The 20,887-nt window shown below is 37.3% G+C and overlaps 1 protein-coding gene across 1 annotated transcript; it reads left to right on the top strand.

Annotated features, from left to right (window-relative positions):
* Positions 1-12,752: 12,752 nt before the first annotated feature.
* LOC144437706 (charged multivesicular body protein 1B1-like) lies at positions 12,753-20,552 on the top strand. Its single transcript, XM_078126712.1, has 5 exons — positions 12,753-12,771; positions 14,887-14,984; positions 16,196-16,411; positions 19,032-19,183; positions 20,435-20,552. Exons 1-5 carry the CDS (start codon positions 12,753-12,755, stop codon positions 20,550-20,552), a joined length of 603 nt encoding a protein of 200 aa, XP_077982838.1.
* Positions 20,553-20,887: the final 335 nt, after the last annotated feature.

The raw sequence follows: 20,887 nt of genomic DNA on the forward strand, positions 1-20,887 counted from the left end.
GGGGTTGAGGGGGTGAGCTATCTCTTTTTCGTCTGAACACAAGGAGTAGAAACGACTAATAGTATATAGATGTACGCAACATGCATGTCACTATAGCTAACGAATATAACTTTGCTGATATGCAGATGGCTAGAAAGTGACGTTAGATGGTTCATCACCGTTCTCTAAACTGTTCAAGTATAATGTACTTACAGAATCATCTCCGGATCTGTGCCCACTATCATCACCGTCTATTCTTGCAGCTCTTCCCACTGTCACCAATACAACGAGAACAGTAAATGCTAGGACGTAATTCATGGTTTCAGTACGGTGATCGCAAGGCAAAGATGGTAGGCAAAATTCTTGTAGGTCTGGAAAGCAGTAGGCAAGTCTGTACAGAAATGGGAAATCGTTGCTTTTTATATCAATTTAGTATGTTGTCTCTTAGATTGACACGTGTCTGCGTAGACGTGTCTTTATTACATTACGGTTGTTTGTTGAATAGACCACAATGTTGTCATTGTAATGGATATATAGAGGGACGCAAAACGACCAATGCATATTATTCACTACAATTATTATTACTTTTAATTACGAACCCAATTTGGTATAAAACGTGTAGTTGTCAACCTAAACTTTGAAACCTAAAGTGCTTCTAATTGAGGAAGAATTTATGGTGGTATTTTTAATGACGTTCTTCTACATTTATTGCTTTAGACATCTTTACGTCACAACCTCAAACGTGTGGCGGACTTAGCCTTTAGTTCTTATTTAAACCATAGACCCTACACGAAAGGATCTATGCTTAAACCTGCACTAGCTGTAACTGGGATAATATTTTCATCAGAAAACCAAAAGTATATTCACTGAAAATTGTTAAAATGTCAACAATTAGACACTGTATATGTAAATTATATGTAAATTAGAGATCTATTTTACATTTAAGTAGTACCGTAATAAGTTGAAATCATGATTCATCGAGGGCGCTTATTTTTTGGTGCGTACCAAAAAATTGATTTGACTGGATATATTGCGCCATATTATGTGTACTGCTACACAAATACATTTACGCACAAGTTATTCAATACTGTTCAGAGTGTGTGATATTGCGATTAAATCATTTCTATTAATAAAGCTTTAAAAAAAACTTTCTAGTTGCGACTAGTGTAGCTGTCATGGTAACGAGGCAAGGACGTTTAACAAAATTTAAAAAATGTCAAACTTTTGTAATTGTCATTCTGGATATAACTATTAAAATACTGCTTATAATGCTGCTTGTTTGTTTGTGGTTGGTTGGTTGGTTGGTTGGTACAGTTTCCAGACCAGATTCTATCGACAGCAAGGTACACCCAAAACCATGTTACAGTTATGTCAGACACACTCAGTCTTATACGAGAAACACTAATTTACATTATCTTATTCCATTATTGTATTCCGTTTCAGTTTTGAACTAGTCTATTTAATTGCCAAAAAAAATTGTAAAAAAAAAAAAAAAAAAATACCTTGGACTGAATTTCTGACTGGTTTCGCATCTCAATGGACTTCAAAGTTTATCAATGAGTTTGTGTCAAATTTCCGTGTTACGAAAGTATTTAAATACTTTAAATTTCATTCTGTCAAACCCTATCAATAAACAATCAGTGCTAGTTAGACCTCAAGATAAGTTTTTATCTCATGAGAACTAAAGATTCGAAATGTGATATATAATCAAATGTTGGGAAGAAAGTTGAACAGTAAACTTTCCGGGTACATTGTAGATCGTATAGTATATTTTCAGCGTCAGTGTGAAAAAGAATGCAATTGCCACTTGAACAACACTATAGCGAAAACACAATTTGATGATACACAAGTACCGGTCGCCTAGACATGGCAACTGCACGTTTTTTATCTTCAAAAGAAAGTTTTGAATATTGAATTGTTCGGATACTTTAGTACCATACTCATTAATCTCAAGGGCTTCGATTGTTTGACAAGATACATCTAATAACGATAATGATGATAGTGAATGAATTGCTGTACAGTTGTCATCTATTCATATTATCGTACATAATTGCATCATTTTAATTGTGCTATCTATTCAGAACTTTATCAAAAGAGATATGGTTTTCACTGATTACAGATGCCATTTAGCAATAAATAGCATTGTACAATGTATTTTTAATGAGTGCGATCGACTTCGGCGATGAGAAGCGCCCTCTAGCGCTCTCCCAAAGAGTGTCGAACGTATACCTACTGTAAAGTGTCTCCACAATTGATTTTCAGAAATGTTACTATACTTCTTGAAATGGGGGGGCTACCCCATTCGAAAATTTAAATACACACCTTGAATTACAAATTGTGTAGCCCTTGAAAGGTATATGTAAAGATGAATTAAAATTAGAGTACCGTAGTACTACATAGAATACGCCCCAACAATAAAATCACAAACTGTCGGTGTGACTTTAATAGTCAAGAAACCTCCAACCAATCCATAATTCAAGTCAAGAAAAGTAATCCATCGGTGGTCGCCGTGCACACTTTTGACATATCGCTTGGAGCAGGTTCTACATATAAGGCTGTACACGGTGTTCTTCATGTTCGGTATATCGATTTTTCGTTCATTTATTTAATCCTGTCTTCTCGTTCTTTGATGATGGGGAAGGATATCAGATAACGAAAGATACAATGTGTCCAGTACGTTCAAGACAGTGTTGATGATGAAATTATCTTTATTATTCCACAGCATTTATCATAGCAAATCCGTGTTCGTAACACAGGTTCAGTATAGTTGAAAGGGAAAAAACAATTTAACCGTTATCAAAATCTAGTCTAACCCTTGCATGATATTGTAAACTTTTGAAGAAAATAAAGCACCTCTTTTGATTAAAGCTGTTCTTGTTCAGCTTTTTCTGTTATTTGTTCTGCTTATTCTTCTGAAATGTAGTATCACTTCTTGCCTTCCATGACTGGGTGGAAAGATAGGTAAACTCTAGGACGTATTCATCTATATAACAAAGCAAACTGTATCCTAGTCCGATCCTGTCATAAATGTATATGTACTTCCAAACAAATTACTCAGTGGTGGCGAAAGTGTGTAAGCTTAAATCACCTCCTTGCAGTGGTAGTGTGCAATAAGTCTGTAGTAGTAAGTAGTGCTATGAATACTAAGCCAGTATGTAGTAGTATGTAGTGCTACGAATATAAAGCCAGTATGTAGTAGTATATAGTGCTATGAATACAAAGCCAGTGTGTAGTAGTATATAGTGCTATGAATACAAAGCCAGTCTGTAGTAGTAAGTAGTGCTATGAATTCAAAGCCAGTATGTAGTAGTATGTAGTGCTATGAATATAAAACATGAATGACTGAAAATGAAACTGTTTCGGTGAGGGTATACTGAGAGTCAAACTAATAATCCCGTAATGCTCCCGTTCAAGTTCAAGTTCACATGAGAAGAGACAGCATCTGTGAGACAGCCGCCTGACGTTTGGAGTCAGACAGTGTAGATATCCGTACAGGTGCAAGGTCAAGTTTATTCAGGTTTGGGGCATGTCGTTCCATCTCAACCAGAAAGCTGCTGACGAAGGAGAGCCGCATGGACGGATCAAAATGAATCTTTACCATCATTCTCTTTCCCCAGGGTGGTACCAGTGTTCCTATGGTAACGCATCTTTCATTGTAACTCTCTGTGGCAATGAAATCTCCACCCCACTGTTTCATACAACAATCGATCTGTAAATGAAAACTAATAATTAGTTTGACCAACTAGATGTGTATTGATAAGATTGTGTCTCACTTTTTGGTTGTCAATGGGATGCTGTACACAAGTAATTAAAATTTCGACATTTGATTCCTTTAGAGCGGTCAATCTTTCTCGCGTAACAACCCTTGTCACTGAGAATAGTCCATTTGCGAAGATGACTAACAACAACAACAACAACAACAACAACAACAACAACAACAACAACAATGATGATGATGGTGATGATAACAACAACAACAACAACAACAACAACAACAACAACAACAAGAGTAAGAATGGGAACAAGAACAAGGATGGTGTAAATGAGTATATATAGTTAAAAGTCATAATGTCATTTGAATATTTTTGTTTTGTTGTGATGACCAAAATCATAAATATTTCTGAAAATTTGTTGGCAACATTATACATTTATTTTTTTCTAACATTACAGGAGAATGACACATTAAAAAAGCTTACTTTACAACAGGTACAACAGGGCTTTACGCAACAACAGAGAAGACTCCATATCTGAGAACAAACAGGTTTTTGTCCTCGCAAATTGATGTCGCTTCTAACACCAATATTGACTCTCAGGTCCACACTCCGGAAACCTTCAATTGGTAAACTCTGAACGTGAATGCTGTCTCCTAAAGCCACTGATAAGCGATAAAGGTTGGATTTCTTCTTCACAACGTCTGGTTTGGAAAGCGATGCAACTGTATAATGAACAAATTTAAGAGTCGGGTAAGTACAGCTGCAACGCATTACAAATATACTAGCAACGAGTTCACTAGTGTTTGCGGTGATGTAGTTTATTTACAAACAATATGTTAATTTAGCAATTTTCTTTTTTTAAATTATCATTTTGTAATCAGTTTCGTGTTCACACTACAGGGATGGGGTCTCTATTTTCAACGTCACATTGTTAATGGCAAGGCGGACCGTAGTTTGACTGTCGCTTTGAATTGAATCAATATAAATGTTATTGTGTATGTTAGTCCATATGTAGTCTTGTCAGGAATATGTATCGCCGGAGTATTTTCTGACAAGTGGCCTGTAGAAGAGACATTTCGGTGTGGAAATGTGTGATCTAGCCCTGTATATGTTGGAATGTGTCCAGTAGTGGAGGGTAGTAACGTCACGTGACTTCTGACATAGCTATTGACAAAACTTGTTATCGTAATAAGGCCTAATAAAATTGGTTCCGGTTACCCGAATCCACCTAGTTTTTCACATCGTCGCAAACCACGGCCTGTTTTACGGCAGTAAAAAACATAACTACCTGAACTAGACACTCGCACATGAAAAAAAAATCTACCGACCCCACCTATTCTAAAATTGAGCGTAATCGGATCCACACATTATTTTTATGAGGCCTAACCATGTATAACTACTTACTTCGATAGGGTACACCACTCTCATCATTTATAAAATGTAAATGGGCAATGGCTGATTTACCTGTTGCATCTTCGGCTGATAACAACAACAATCGATTTGTGGTGAGAAAGGCCCTTCCTTTCGTCATTGGTGGCTTCTCTGTCGAGACAGCGCCATCTTCGTCGAGAAATGTGACACTTGTGTAGTAGATGTACTGCCCGTCAAGCAACAGTCGCTCACCCTCAAACAACAGGGCTAAGAAAGAAATATACTCGATAATAAGAAGTAGTGAATGGTCTAGCCATGGGCGAAATGAACTTTGGCACAACAATTCATTTTCGTTTTGGTCAACCCGTATATGAGAACAGAGACCGTAAAAGCACCACTTGTATTGATCTCCTGCAGGTTTACATAGTGCGATTAGTTTTATGACTAGGAAACACATGTACAAGTTATAAATAATCTTAGTATAAGTTGGGCGTAAGCTGAGTTTAATTTACATTTTCGGGGAGGGGTAATTTTTGTAGCATATTGAAAGGTGTTTGCAGTAGTCTACTTGAGAACGAAAAGATGACGATATCTTTTCAATACAGTGTGATACCCGTTGTGTGTTACTTACTTGCAAGCATTTGTTCGTAGGTCATATAGTCATGATGTGCCTCATACTGACTGATCGCAGCCTGATACATCATATCAGCTTGGTCCCGGATGATATTGGTAAGCTTCATGTGACTTTTATGTAAATAGGTAAATTCATGAAACATTTGTCTAGTCAGGGGATCGAATATATCCTTGGATGGCTGGCGTTTTTGATGTTGTGGTTGCATGGTAACGACTTCTTGGATAGATTGATTATTATTCTCTTTGTTAACATTCACGTTTGGTGGTATTGGCTCTTTTTTGGAAATATTCGCCTTCCAGCTTGGGTCAACTGAAGTATCATCGCCTAATGTCCATGCCTGTGTAGGGTGAAATTGATTCAGTAGAAGCATAAAAAGAAAGGACAGTGGGTATAAATGCAAGACAAAGTCATTATCTTAATAAAACGAAAATGGTGAAAATGTGTTTTCTGTGCAGTTTTCCAGTCAGTGTCTACATATGCAAAGTATAAGAACAAATTTGATGCATTTTTAATATGACAGCATCCTCCTTTAAATATCACGGTAAAATGTATCAAGCGCTACGTACATTTTGATGAAACCAGTTAGTTATTATGTATTGTGGATTGATCAGGGTACCATGAGTTTCATTCTTCATTCATTTATTCATTTGTTCCTTCGCTCATTTATTCGTTCATTTATGAGAAGACGGAGTGAAAGAAAGAGACACGGACGGACGGACGGACTGACGGACAGACAGACAGACAGACAGACAGACAGACAGACAGACAGACAGACAGACAGACAGACAGACAGACAGACAGACATAATGGGATAGAGGGGCGAGGAAGGGAATGGGAGAGAGGGGTGATCGCGAAATTATTACAGAAAGCTAGGATTTGTCCATAGTAAATAGGAAAATCCCAAATATTCAAGGTTTGTGCTGGCATACAGGTGATAAGAGAACAAAATGTACATGATTTCTGTATTTTTCTCTTTTTATTGTTTTGTGTGTGAAAGATTAGCGAAGTTGACATATACTTAATATGTCTATAAATCAAATACTATGTATATGCATATCAAGCTGTCGTAAATATAGATGACAGAATGGCGTGTCGCTTTGTCCGTTGCTATAAGGAACGAGCGAGTTTCAAGCAAACGTAGCGGACACTACTTGAAATCTCAATCGTACCTGAATATGTTCAACCAGTGCTCATTCACGTTTTAGCTTTCAATATCAAGGTGTTCGAATTCGAGCCGTATAAACTACATACCTGGTTCTGTATCATAGAGAAATGATCATTGCAAAGTCACATCGCAAGCAGAAAGATTTTTGTCACTCACACTCCGACAAACGATGGAAAACAATACGACCAATCAATGTTTAGTATTCGAACTGAATCAAATGTGAACAAATAAACTTTCATGACACAGAAATCACGTGTGCATCAATATGATAGCACTGTGATGGTTACAAATTTACCGTCGTACACAAAACAGTTATGTCTAGATATGAAAGGAGACTGCTGAGTCCATAGACAAGATGGTGACGTGGTTGCATTGCCGTTCTGGCGAGCAAATACCTAAAGTTGATCTTGTCAAAAACCGTAAAAAATTACAGCCAGAAGTCTCTTATATGATCGGGCCAATTTAAGCTTCTAAATGACTTACCTCGGAAGGACGTACAGTCGTCATCTTTTCACTGTTTTTCAAGATTTTTCATAAAACGTCGATAGGCTGTAACTTATTTTTTTTTTACAACAGCAAACCCCAATACACCTGTTAGTATCAATCGACGATGAAACTTCCCCCCAGGCATATCACTATCACGTAGACCCGCTGTCATTATTTGGCTTTTTGAATTGTTGACTGTCCTCCCACCGGATTAGTATTTACATAATGAAAGTCAATGACATCAAAAAGTTGACAGAAAAGAAAACAGTGTTTAATTGTGAAGCAAAATTGTAGTAATAATTCTACGCCCTCGACAGAAACTGTTAATTACTCGTCACATCCACGAGAAGGTTTCTCAAACACTGTCCGTTTAGATAGGTAGTGATATGGTTTCTTTAAACTAACACTCAGTTTTGGCAAACATCCACCACGCCGTCTATAAGGTTAAAACTTGCACGTAATGAGGTCCCCGCAATCGTTTATCGTGTGTTGAATATCCACTTCGAGGTATATATTATCGATCGGTACTTTAACAGACTAACTCAGGAGTCACATATTTGGCATTACATTGTTAGTAAATGTCAGATCGATGGAAACTCGTCACAACAATGGGCTCATGACAAAACAAGGGGAAACAGGTTGTAGCTTGAAAACCTTTTAAGAAGTTGTGATAAATCATGCCTTGTGTTAACATTTTAATGACAATGGCGGCGTTTTTTAACATATAGAAAAGCACTACCGTGGCTGCTGTAAAGCTTTCATATCTAAAGCCCCTGAATCCATGTCCCATCGAAGAATCTTCAACAATTTCAAATTCTGTGTAAGTCTGCGTTCTCTGGATTGGTCTGTGTTTTCCCGACTTCAATTAATATTTTCAATTCCTTGTTGAGAAAAAAGAGATAGAATTGTAACCATAGTTCGGTGGTGGTTACACGGGATTCGGACGCTCGAAGCAAAATCTGGAAAAAATTTTAGGCCCACTTCACCAAAACCGAAATGACCCTATAGAAGGAAAATTATCCACAGTACGCTACACCAACGATACTCGATAGGATGGGACTCAACGCTAAAACTAGTGGTCACTGCCGGCGGCTCACATAGTATCGGGTTTATGGATGCACAGCTTGTTCTCTATCATATATCATAATTGATTGCCAAGGTAGCCTTAGGGCGTGTTCGTTCTAACAGTGGAAAGCCTGTGTTCCTCTAACGTTATCTTACACAATACACATATCCATGAATATTTTGCAAAAAGGGAGCACTGTTACGATCTCGTGGTTGAGGGGCAGACAACAGAACAACAACAACAACAACAACAACAACAACAACAACAACAACAACAACAACAACAACTTTTATCAAGTTTTGATGATAAAAGTAGAACCATGACTCGGATGCCAAAATCTATCAATTTAATCGTTTGTTTGTTTGTTGACGGGTTGTGTTATCACTTATCTTATTTAGCGATCGACGACTAGTTGTTTAAATCGACGACTTGCTTGAATCTATATTATCGTCATGATATAACCACGCTCTCGAGCTGACGACAGGTGTAATTTATTTTTGCTTTCTTTATATTTAGTTCTTTCACATTTGCTCGGTTATTTTACTGTTTTCTTCCATTTTTCTTTTGTCACATTTCTATGTCAAATCTTTCTCTTTCCTAAAATATAGGTCAAATATCTTCCAGATCTTTCCCTTTTTTGCCAGGATTCAGTCCCCCACCCCCACCCCCAGCAAACCCACGACCAACTTGACCAACTAACTGCCAGTAACCCCGTTGAATCGTATAACTATTGTCTCGTACGATCATGAACTGTACACGGTCCATTTCATTGCAATACAGATATTCACGACATACATGTTGACACTGGCTTTGAGAATTCCGCTCTTTGGTGGTGCTCTACTGCCGTGTATGATGTCTTGAACAAATTGTGTATTGGTTGCTTGAGACTCACGGCTTTGACGAAAGCGTATAGCAAAGAGCGCCATCAACGTTTCGTGATTTTTTTATCGGTCCGTTCCAAGTCCTACGTCACACAGCTGAAGGTTCGGACCTACTAATGTGATAACATGTTAAAATAGCCCATGTAGAAATGGTTTGTAAGCTGTAAACGTTCCGAACAAAGTTCTCTGTCAGTGGATATGCATGTGACTGTGTCAGAAGCCGAATAAACACAAACTCTAACATATATAGTAAAGCCCGGCCCTATTATGTTCTTGAGGTATTATCCGTCCCATATAAAGTCAAATTCATATTACTTTTGTTTTACTGACCCTACATGTTTTGTAAAGATATGTAATCGGACCGACTCTGTTTATTTTTGATTGGTTTTAGGCCAAAGATTAGTATATTGTTTCTCACAAGACCCAGTTTTTATAAAAGCTCCTGATCCTGTAAGTAAACTGGCCATGCGCCATGTCATTTAAAACCTTGAACTCCGTTCGCTTATGAACAGGAATGCCAATGCAAACTAAGCAGTGCGTACTGGTTGGATATGGTCTGATTTCTTAGTATAACTTAAAGTGCATGGAAAAATCAAAAAACAAAAAAAAAGGAAATTCAAATTTCCAACTCGCCTCCCTACATCATCATCATCATCATCATCATCATCATCATCATCATCATCATCATCATCATCATCATCATCATCATCATCATCATCATCATCATCATCATCAACCAAGCAAATTTCTTGAGCCCGAAATGGCACACACGGATAAAAAATAAAAATGCGCCGATTGTTATTTTTGTGTGCAAATTTCACAATGGCGTGGCCTAGATCAAACACTGGTTTGGGACTCACCAAATATGACCATTAACTGATCATAACTGATCATGATCATTCTATCTTGAGGAGGAATGGGTATAAAAACAAGATTTGTGGCACGTAATATGTATCAGAATAATAGAAGATACCATCCATGATCACTCCTGTAATTTCTGTATTCTCCCTGTGAATACAATGGAAAAGAGCCTGTGCTCTCATCATTTTCAAAATGACATCAACATAGTCATCAGACACTATCATTTTAACCCATTCATTTTCTACATGTCAATATTCCACCTTCACAAGGGGCTCTGACATGTAAATCAAGTATAGTGAAGTCCCTTTGTAAAATGAAATCCTGAAAACTACATAGAATGTACATGAATTACATACTACATTGTATCAAAAATAGTAATGTGATAAGAACTTAATACCATTGACTGCTATATTGTATAAAGCATAGTTGAATAAAGTTATGGTTTCCTAATTAGCTGCCACTATTGAAATACGTATATGTAACTAATGTGACAAACCCCACACTACCTCCCATTAAATTGACATTTCAGTAAAAGTAAACTCAATTTTAGACTTTTTTTACCTAAAATAGGCATACCTCATTTTAGATATATACAGGCTGAAATCAACACTGTGAATAAGCAATAGAGAAACTAAATCCCCTTCCCAACCAAAAGTTTGATTGGATATTTATTTTTACTTAGGTAAAACTTTACCCAAACCGATCACTGTAACCATGGAAATAAAAGTACTTTAACCTCATTGTAACCATGACCTTCATGACCTTACATCAGTGTCGATTTATTTTATAGTGAGCAACCAATATGAATATCGATATTGTCTTAGATTATTTGTTTACTTTTTCCTATCAATTCATTTTGTCACTGGTAGCTGTGTTATACACTTGCTAAGGATATACATAATGACTGAACGCTTTCTTGTTTGCAATCATTTGGAATGTTGATTTACAAACAAACAAACAAGCAGTTCAAAGTTTTCAGCATTGAGCTTTCTGTCTGTGTTGGTCGGACGATCCTCATCAGAATGGCAAATTCCATAGCTACAACTGACCACTAGGTGGCAGTATAATCTGTCTTGGTCGAAGATCCTCATCAGAATGACAATTTTTTTAGTTACAGCTGACCACTAGGTGGCAGTCTAATCTGTCTTCTCAGATATCGTTGACTTCTTTACCGACTAAATGCTATATATTTACCTTTTTAACTGCATGGCAGACATTTCCTCAGCCTTCTCTTGATAGCATACGAACAAAGAGTTGTTAATTTGACGTAGATAACTTTAAATCTATAATTTCGTTAAAAACTCCGAATTCCTGCAGGAAGTGTACAAGAACATCGGATCCTCCTGCAGTGTATACTAGCTGTGATTGCTGGAACAATTCCAATTTATTGTTATATTTCATATGAGAATATTATTCTCACGGCTTTCATTAACATTTGTCATGATAACATGTACAGTATTGAATACAATGTAATTACGCGTCAATTAGCCACTAATAAAGCTCCAAGTAATTAAGTCAAGTTGGGTCACTGAAGTCATAGTCTAGTTCCTGTACAATATCGTTACAATTCTGGAAGCTATTTGCAAAATATTCATTGCCATCCATTCATGATATTATCATTAGCAATTTAATGACTAAACTAAAAAGGAAAGTTATTCTTTAAACGAGTTGTTCTTTTAATACTGGAAGAATGGACATTTGTATCCATTGTGTGAAGTCCCATTGATCGTAGGTTGAATACGGTGGGTTATACTTCCGTGCTTTAACCATGGATCTATTATTGGGATAATAGATCTATGCTTTAACCAACACCAATAAAAAGACAGAATGCATTTCCCCACTACCTGCGTAGCACTCGATGAAACACGCAATAAATATATTCAACTTCTCAAGAATTTAATCTGTGCTGAATATGTATTGGTTTAATGAAATCTGACTGAAATGTACGAGTTCTGCAGAGCGTACGCGAGCATAAACTTGTTAACCCATCTGCTTTTCTAAGTAGTAAAGGCTGCAATACTGACTGTATTTTTATGTTTGGATATCACACCAGGCTACATCATCGTAGATGTGTCTTACTAAAACTGAAGATCTCTCCATACACTGAACTGGCAAATCGATTTAGATCATTTATCTCTCTCACCTCTTTCTTGTGTGTCTTTGTTTATGTCCTTATTTTTGCATTCTCTTTTTTTAAAAGTTGTTTGGCATGCATAGGGAACTTACCGATACTCTGCTAGAGGTGTCTCTATTGAAAGGTGGAATTTTAGAATTTTCGATACAAGTCAAGACAAGATATGGCTGCCAGCGGGCATGCGCGCAAAAAATCACGTGATAAACTCCTAGCCCCCTTCTGTTAACTATTAACGTTAATTTAACCACAGACGTGAGGTTTATCCGAGCAGAACACTTTTTTAATTTTTCTCGGATATTATCATATTGATGACGTCATCAATCTATGTGTTCATGACCTCAAATTCAGGGCTCGTATCGTCACGGGGCTGCGTCAGTCATTCTTGTTTATTTGGTTCATATATAGATCTTTCCAAAGGGTTTGGGATATTCTCCACCACTGGCACCAGATTGAACAACAAAGATGTCTTCCCAGATGGAAAGTATCCTTTTATTCGCGAAACCTTCGATGTTTGGAATCTTTTCGTTGTCGAAGACAGTGAGTGTACAGGTACAGAGAGTTCAGCCAATTAACAAGGCGTTGTCTTTCTTTTGTTCTCGACTACTGTTTGTACTGCATGATTGTTACCGCGATGCACAGTGCAGTGTCAGTATTTGCCACACAACATTGATTGATAGATGCCTATTTAAAAGTCATGCTACCCACGCGCAGTCATATGTGTTAGAAACAGCTTCTCACGACAACCATCGAGTACGTGATATGAAAAACTTCGACATCTAAGCATTTTTAGGCGAGTTTCTCCAAAATTTCTAAATTTTCAAACATGAAAGATCGTCATTTTGTTGAAGTTGTCAAGCTGTAACGCGTTCACCATTTTGATTGTGCCACTGATTGTGAGTTACGACATTTTCGATGGAGACATTTGTATCACAACTGAATTGATAAGGTTCAGTAGTGCTATAGGCATGGCAGAGTAGTGTCTGTCTGTATATCTGTCTGTCTGTGGATGTGTCTCTGTGTGTGTAAACAACTTCAAGAAAAAACCACTGGACCGATATTACCACGATATTTGGTGGGTATATTAATTACCTTCGGTGTCTATTTGGGAAATTGTTCAAAATCAAATCAAGATGATCTTGTAACTGGTGTGTGATTTGGATCAAAAAATGCATTTTTGGTCAAAAACCTTAAACTCAAACAGTACTCAGCAGATAGATCTGAAATTTGGTTGAAACGTTCTTGGAGGTGTTTAGATTAGGAATTGTTCATGATATGATGATCCCATGGTATGCAAATTAGGTATAACAATGTGTCTTTTTGACCAAAAATCTTTAATTCCAAAACTACTGGGCAGATTGGGTTGAAATTTGGTTTGCCTTTTTGTCAGGGTGTTTAAATTAAGAATTGTTCATGACATGATCCCATCAGTGATATGCAAATTAGGCCTAAAAATGTGTATTTTGGTCAAAAATCTACAATTCCAAAATTATATATAGAGCAGATTTGGTTGAAATGTGAAGGGAATGTTCTTAGTGGAATTTAGATTTAGAATGGTTCATGACATATGATTCCTACACTGATATGCAAATTAGGACTAAAATATGTCTTTTTGGTCAAAAATCTCATTCCAAAACTACTGAGCAGATTAATTAGGTTGAAATTTGGTGAGAGTGTTCTTAGGGGTGCTTAGATTAAGAATTATTCATGACATGATGATCCCATCAGTGATATGCAAATTAGGTCTAAAAATCTGGGTTTTTCATGCCGTGTACTCAGATGGGGCTATTGTATCACACATGTCACATTCAAGATGTTTATATGTACATCTGCCTAGCAGGTGCGTAATAAAGCCGTGAAAAGAAATCAGTCAAAGAGAAATGTAGTCACTTTAAACATGACACAACTGAGGAATTATGGATAATTTATCAATATTCCTGTAAAAATGGAAGGCTACCAATCCCCAGCTATATCCAGTAGCATAGCATTTGTATTTTACCAAACAACATTTTTAAACCTACTCTACATTTCCATGGAAACAGCTATGCTATTATAGACAATTTTTGTTACAACAGATAGCATCTATTTATATATGCCAAAAACAAAACAAAAATTTCAAATCGTATGTCAAATCTTGGAAAAATAATCGGCATATTATTGTTATTTTTGCTACCATGGCAATGAATGTTCATAAATGACCATTTCTTTTGAATTCGGCATAACAAACTCTCTCATGTAGGGTGGTTAATATGCTAAGAAACTTGATTATTGTTAAAAATTATTATTATATAATATTATATTATATAATTATATAATTATTTAATTATTATTTAAAGGTATGCCCCTCTGATAAATGACAATACTTTTTTATGTTGGATAAAGTTGCTTTAAAAACTGGTGGTGGGGGTCTTGTGAGTCACTATGGAACAGGGGAACATCAAATTATGGGGGATCAAAAGAAATTGATTGTCATTTATGGCATGTCAATTGGCTTACACTTTTACATGGCACTGTCGCTTCCCCCTATCTATGTACAGAGGTATTTGCACCTCCTTAAATCTATGATCTTTGGTGTATTTTCCTTAATGCAGTATTTTAGAACATTTATTTAATCTGAAGTTTGCTGCCAAAAACTTGGAGAGGCAATCAAAGAAATGTGAAAAAGAAGAAAAAGCAGAAAAGATGAAGCTCAAACGGGTATAACTATATATTTGTAACAAAACTGTACACACGCACATGTGCAAACACACACACACACACACACGTCACATAGAGTGGTGATGACTAGTCCTACAAGTGTACTGTATTGAGTGGTGATGACTGAAGCCCTGCAAGTGTATACTGTATGGAGGGGTGATGACCTGCCCTACACGTGTACTGTATGGAGTGGTGATGACTGAAAAGCCCTACAAGTGCATTGTATGGAGTGGTAGTAACTGAAGCCCTACAAGTGTACTAACTGTATGGAGTGGTGATGCCTGAAGTCCTGCAAGTATACTGTATGGAGTGGTGATAACTCAGAAGCCATACAAGTGCAATATATAGAGTGGTGATGACTGAAGGCGTACAAGTGTACTCTAGGGAGTGGTAGTGACTGAAGCCCTACAAGTGTACCAGGGGGGTGGGGGGAGGGGCCAATGCTGTCAACCCCAGACCCCATATAAGACCAACGTTGAACTCATGGTTGAACGATGGATGTAATGTTGGGCATGCGCAGTTAACGTAACAATGCATTATGGGGGCGATATCTAAAACCAAGCATTTCAGGGGGTGTGCATGCTATCTCAACCAGTGAATTAGCAGGGGAAAATTCCTGAATTTATTAAGGAGCTCCTTCCGGGACCCCATTTTAGACCAAACAAAATGAAAAATTGTGAAATGTAGACCCCATTTTAAACTCATTAGCTCTCAAACCCATTTTAGACCAAAGAGCGAAAAACCCTTACCCAAAGGGTGGCACATATATACGTATACCCAATAGGTGGGAGTACCCCCCCCCCCCCAGAGTGTACTGTGTGGAGTGGTGACTACTCGATCGGCCTGCAAGTGTACTGTATGGAGTGGTGATAATTGAAGCCCTGCAAGTGTACTGTATGTAGTGGTGATAACTCAGAAGCCCTACTAGTGTATACTGTATAGAGTGGTGATGACAGAAGTTGTACAAGTATACTGTATGGAGTGGTGATGACTGAAGTCCTACAAGTGTACTGTATGGAGTGGTGATGACTGAAGCCCTGTGAGTGTACTATCGATATGGAGTGGTGATGACTGTCCAAGCCCTACCAGTGTACTGTATTGCGTGGTACATGATGTCATGAAGCCATACAAGTGCATTTTTTAATTTATATAAAGGTAATTTCCATACACTAACTTATAACCATGTGTTTTGTTTGTTGTTTTGGTAACAGGCTATTCAAAAGGGCAACATTGACGGGGCAAAGATATATGCAGAGAACTCTATACGACAGAAGAATCAAGCATTAAACTTTATACGACTGAGTTCTCGTTTGGATGCTATTGCTTCTAGAATTCAAACAGCAGTGACAATGAAGGACGTCACCTTATCAATGGCTGGTGTAGTCAAATCTATGGACTCAGCTTTGAAATCAATGAACCTAGAAAAGGTATGTGGAAGTGTATACTTTAAGACTTGTGTATAGTGAGAAAGTGATAACAATAATAATGCAGCTTAATTGTAATACCACAGTATCACAAATTGTGTTACCATATGCTACAAGCCTTTATAACTTTCATGTAACCAAGGTGCAAAAATATACCATTTATTATCAGACCACTACATAGTCACACTAAATGCAATCAATCTGTAAGCAATGTTATCATTGGAAAGTAAAAGGAAGATGGAGATCATGTAATAAAAAATAATGTGGATGTGATGGAGAGCTACATGGCTGTATAATGATGTAGATCTGATGGAGCGCTAAGATAACAACATGGCTATAATGAGGTAGATCTGATGGTGAGCTAGATAACATGGCTATAATGATGTAGATCTGATAGAGCGCTAAGATAACAACATGGCTATAATGAGGTAGATTTGATGGTGAGCTAGATAACAACATGGCTATAATGAGGTAGCTCTGATGGTGAGCTAGATAACATGGCTATAATGATGTAGATCTGATGGAGTGCTAAGATAACAACATGGCTATAATGATGTAGATCTGATGGAGTGCTAAGATAACAACATGACTGTAATGATGTAGATCTGATGGAGAGCTAGATAACATGACTGTAATGATGTAGATCTGATGGTGAGCTAGATAACATGACTGTAATGATGTAGATCTGATGGTGAGCTAGATAACATGACTGTAATGATGTAGATCTGATGGTGAGCTAGATAACATGACTGTAATGATGTAGATCTGATGGTGAGCTAGATAACATGGCTGTAGTTTACAGTTAGCTTGCAACATTGTTTACAAATTGACTACATTAGAATATTCACATACTGAGATGAATTATAACTTCATAAAGAAATGGTGCATTTATGATGGCTCATTGGACACCTTTGAATTGTTTTACATGGTTGTCAGGGGTATATATGGTTGTCATGGGTAGAGTATTATTGTCACATGTGTATTATGGTTGTCACAAGTATAAGTATTAAGTATTGTTGTCATGGGTATAATATGATCTTGACTTTCAGGGCCAGTTATCAAAATCAAGCCAATGCCTGCCCACCACAGACACATTGTAGTGTTTACATATTACCAATTTCTTTAAATCATGTTTACAAGTAATATTGAAGAAAAGAAATATACACAAGCATTATTCTTGGTGCTCATGTCACTTACAGAATGGCAGCCATATTTGTAGTAAAACATTACTATTTTACTGCATAACTCAAAAACTTCAATGACTAGAGACTCCATTCAAGTGTCTAACCCCATAATCAAATGCAATCTTTCTTGTATGGCTGTGACCTTTGACCTTGAGCTTGGCCTACAGGGTAGACCATCAAAATCAGATTAAGCTATTACTTATATATTACAGACACTTTGTTGCAATTATGTGTATTGCTAATTTCTTTTAGATCATGTCTATCCAGATAATACAGGGCTAGATAAGAATACACATGCATTACTTAAGGTACATATCACTTTTTACTCAATGACAGCCATATTTGTAGTGAACAATCATGATTTACCACATAACTCAAAAAGACTACGTTCAAGTGTCTACCCCCATATTGACAGGTTTAAACTTTCTTTTCAGACATTGTACTTTGGCCTTGAGTCCGATCTTCTGGTTCAATCATGGGCATCATGGAACAATAAAGCTAAGATTATGGATATTTATAATCTAATAACAATAGTATGTAATACAAATACGCGTAAACAACGTATGTGCGTGAAACTGACAGGTATGAAGTGAGCGGACGATTGTGACTGTATTTTTGCAATAAAGCTTACTGATGTGTATTTTCAGTGTTCACCTCCTTCCTTTGATGTAATAATGTTCAGATTCAACGAGAATATCAATATAAACACTTGAAACCCCGGAAAATCCAGTCTGTCTCACTGTAGAACAACACCATGTCCCCGTACCACCGCCGTTACACGGTAGCTTCCTGGTTTACCTTACATCTACGTTGGTGGCGCACTTTCAAAACGAAGCGCGAGCGCGAGCAGACGATCGATATTTTGTTGCGTTGCTAGGAAGGACGAGGAAGCGCTCTCATATTCATATGAAGACAGGGTATGAAATCGATCTCAAAAAGTCTGCATACCCTGTCTATGTTATAGTGTGCGGAAAAGGTGACATGAGCGAGCGCGTCCTCACCCTTAGCAACCAATTGCAACAATGTATCATCCGACACTCGCTACAGAAGTGAGCCACCAACGTTCATTTTGACACGATATATTTCTCGAACTCACACATCACATGCATTATTACATCAGAAATCTACCTCTAGTTCTACAATAGGAAAAACTGGGTTTTTTGTTTCGTTTTTAAATTCTATTTTCATTTTGTTATTTTATATATTCACAATCTTAGCTTTATTGTGCCATGATGCCCATGGTTCAATATCAAAATTCAGCAATATCCTGCATTATAGTATTTATTTGTTGCCACCAGTTTCTTTTAAATCATATATCCATTTTTAAGGGTCTGTGTATTTTTAAATAGTTGTTTTCCTTTTGCATTTTTAACACAATTAACCCAGAAGTGACTTAACTTGATTTGGTGTTTTTTGTTTGTTTGTTTATCGTTTTCTAGGTATCAAGTTTAATGGATAAATTTGAAAGGTCATTTGAAGATTTAGATGTGCAATCACAAGTAATGGATGACACAATGAGTGCCACAACAACGTTAACAGTACCTCAAGAAATGGTAGATTCTTTGATGCAGGAAGTTGCTGATGAGGCTGGGTAAGTCATCTAAACAGGAATTACAGTGTTAATTTGTGGACTCTGGGTCCAAGGATATGCATGAATTTTCATTTTTATGTAATGATCGAGTAGTCTAGCAATAATACAGCTAAAGTTATACCTCCTGCAAGCCAAATCGCACACATTCAAAAAAAAATGGTTGTTCCATGCATGCCAAATCATGTGCACACACATTCCAACAGAGAAATGCCATGGTTGTTCTATGCAAGCCAAATAATACACATTCAAATGGATAAAATACACTGGTTGTTCCATGCAAGCCAAATCACACACATTCAAACAGAAAAAATACACTGGTTGTTCCATGCAAGCCAAATCACACACATTCAAACAGAAAATATAACCTGGTTGTTCCATGTCATAACAACCATACATTTATAGTTCCAATTCAAAACATTCAAAATTATCAATTTTCACAAGTTATATCCTCTTACCATTCACAAAATTGTTTGTCTTACAATACATTTGTACAATCCTTCCCCTCCCTCTTCCTATTAAAATGGTTACAGACAGGACGAAAGCTGGGACATTATATATTATGTATTAAACCATTTCAATTAGAAACTAGTAAAGTGTGTGTATGTATTTTGGGGAGGGGGAGGGGGGAGTTTACTCAATCTACCCTTAACAAAATACACTTACTTCTTGCAATACAACCCCCTTCCCATATACTTACCTCCTGCAATACAACCCCACCCCATACTTACTCCTTGCAATACAATTTCCTCCCCACATTTACTCCTTGCAATACAGCCCCCTCCCAATTCACTTACTCCTTGCAATACAATCCCCTCCCATACTTACTCCTTGCAATGCAACCCCCCCCCCCCCCATACACTTCGTCATTGCAATACACCCCCTACAATACACTTACTACTTGCAATACACCCCCATATATACTTCTTTCAATACAACCCCCTCCCCATATGCTTACTCCTTGCATTATACAACCCCCTCCCCATACTTACTTCTTGAAATACAACCCCCATGCATTTACTACCCTTGCAAACCCCCCCCCCCCTTCCTCCCCATACAATTACTCCTTGCTGTAAAATATCCCCTTGCAAGCATACACATACTCCTTGCAATACAACCTCCCTCCCACACTTACACTTGCATTACAGCCCCCCCCCCCCCCCACACACACACACACACACACTTTCCAACGAGTTTATAGTACACTGTATGCTATCATTTGATGGACCAATTTGATTGTTTTCTATCTTACAGACTAGAGATAAACATGGAGCTTCCACAAGCTGGTCAATCAGCATTAGGTGAAGTAGCTAGTGCTGCACAGGAACAAGATGAACTCTCACAACGACTAGCTAAACTCAGAGAAATCTAATTTCTATTTATGCCAAATGTTTAAACAGGGTTTAATTGTTAAGGGTTGGAAATCAAACTATATTATACTAAACCTGGCAAAAATCATGTGGATAATTCTTCATCTCAAACTTTATGAGCTAACTAAATTAATTAAAAACTGAAATTTACTTTCCTTGATAAGTATCATATTGAACACATATTGCCTGGCCATGAGGGCTATAGCACCCGTTTATTGCACCCAAGGGACTGTGAGTTACCAGAATCACATGCTATTTCCCGAGGCCAAAGGCAGAGGGAAATAGCATGTGATTGTGGTAACTCACAGTCACGAGGGGGTAATGAACGGGTGCTATA

The sequence above is a fragment of the Glandiceps talaboti genome, chromosome 7, assembly GCF_964340395.1.
Source record: "Glandiceps talaboti chromosome 7, keGlaTala1.1, whole genome shotgun sequence".
NCBI classification, from domain to species: domain Eukaryota; kingdom Metazoa; phylum Hemichordata; class Enteropneusta; family Spengelidae; genus Glandiceps; species Glandiceps talaboti.

What these genes read in the sequence shown, in the direction of transcription:
- LOC144437706 (XM_078126712.1), top strand. An exon ending in AAAAGATGAAGCTCAAACGG is followed by an intron (nt 14,985 to 16,195) that starts GTATAACTATAT and finishes TTTTGGTAACAG; the next exon opens with GCTATTCAAAAGGGCAACAT. An exon ending in AATCAATGAACCTAGAAAAG is followed by an intron (nt 16,412 to 19,031) that starts GTATGTGGAAGT and finishes ATCGTTTTCTAG; the next exon opens with GTATCAAGTTTAATGGATAA.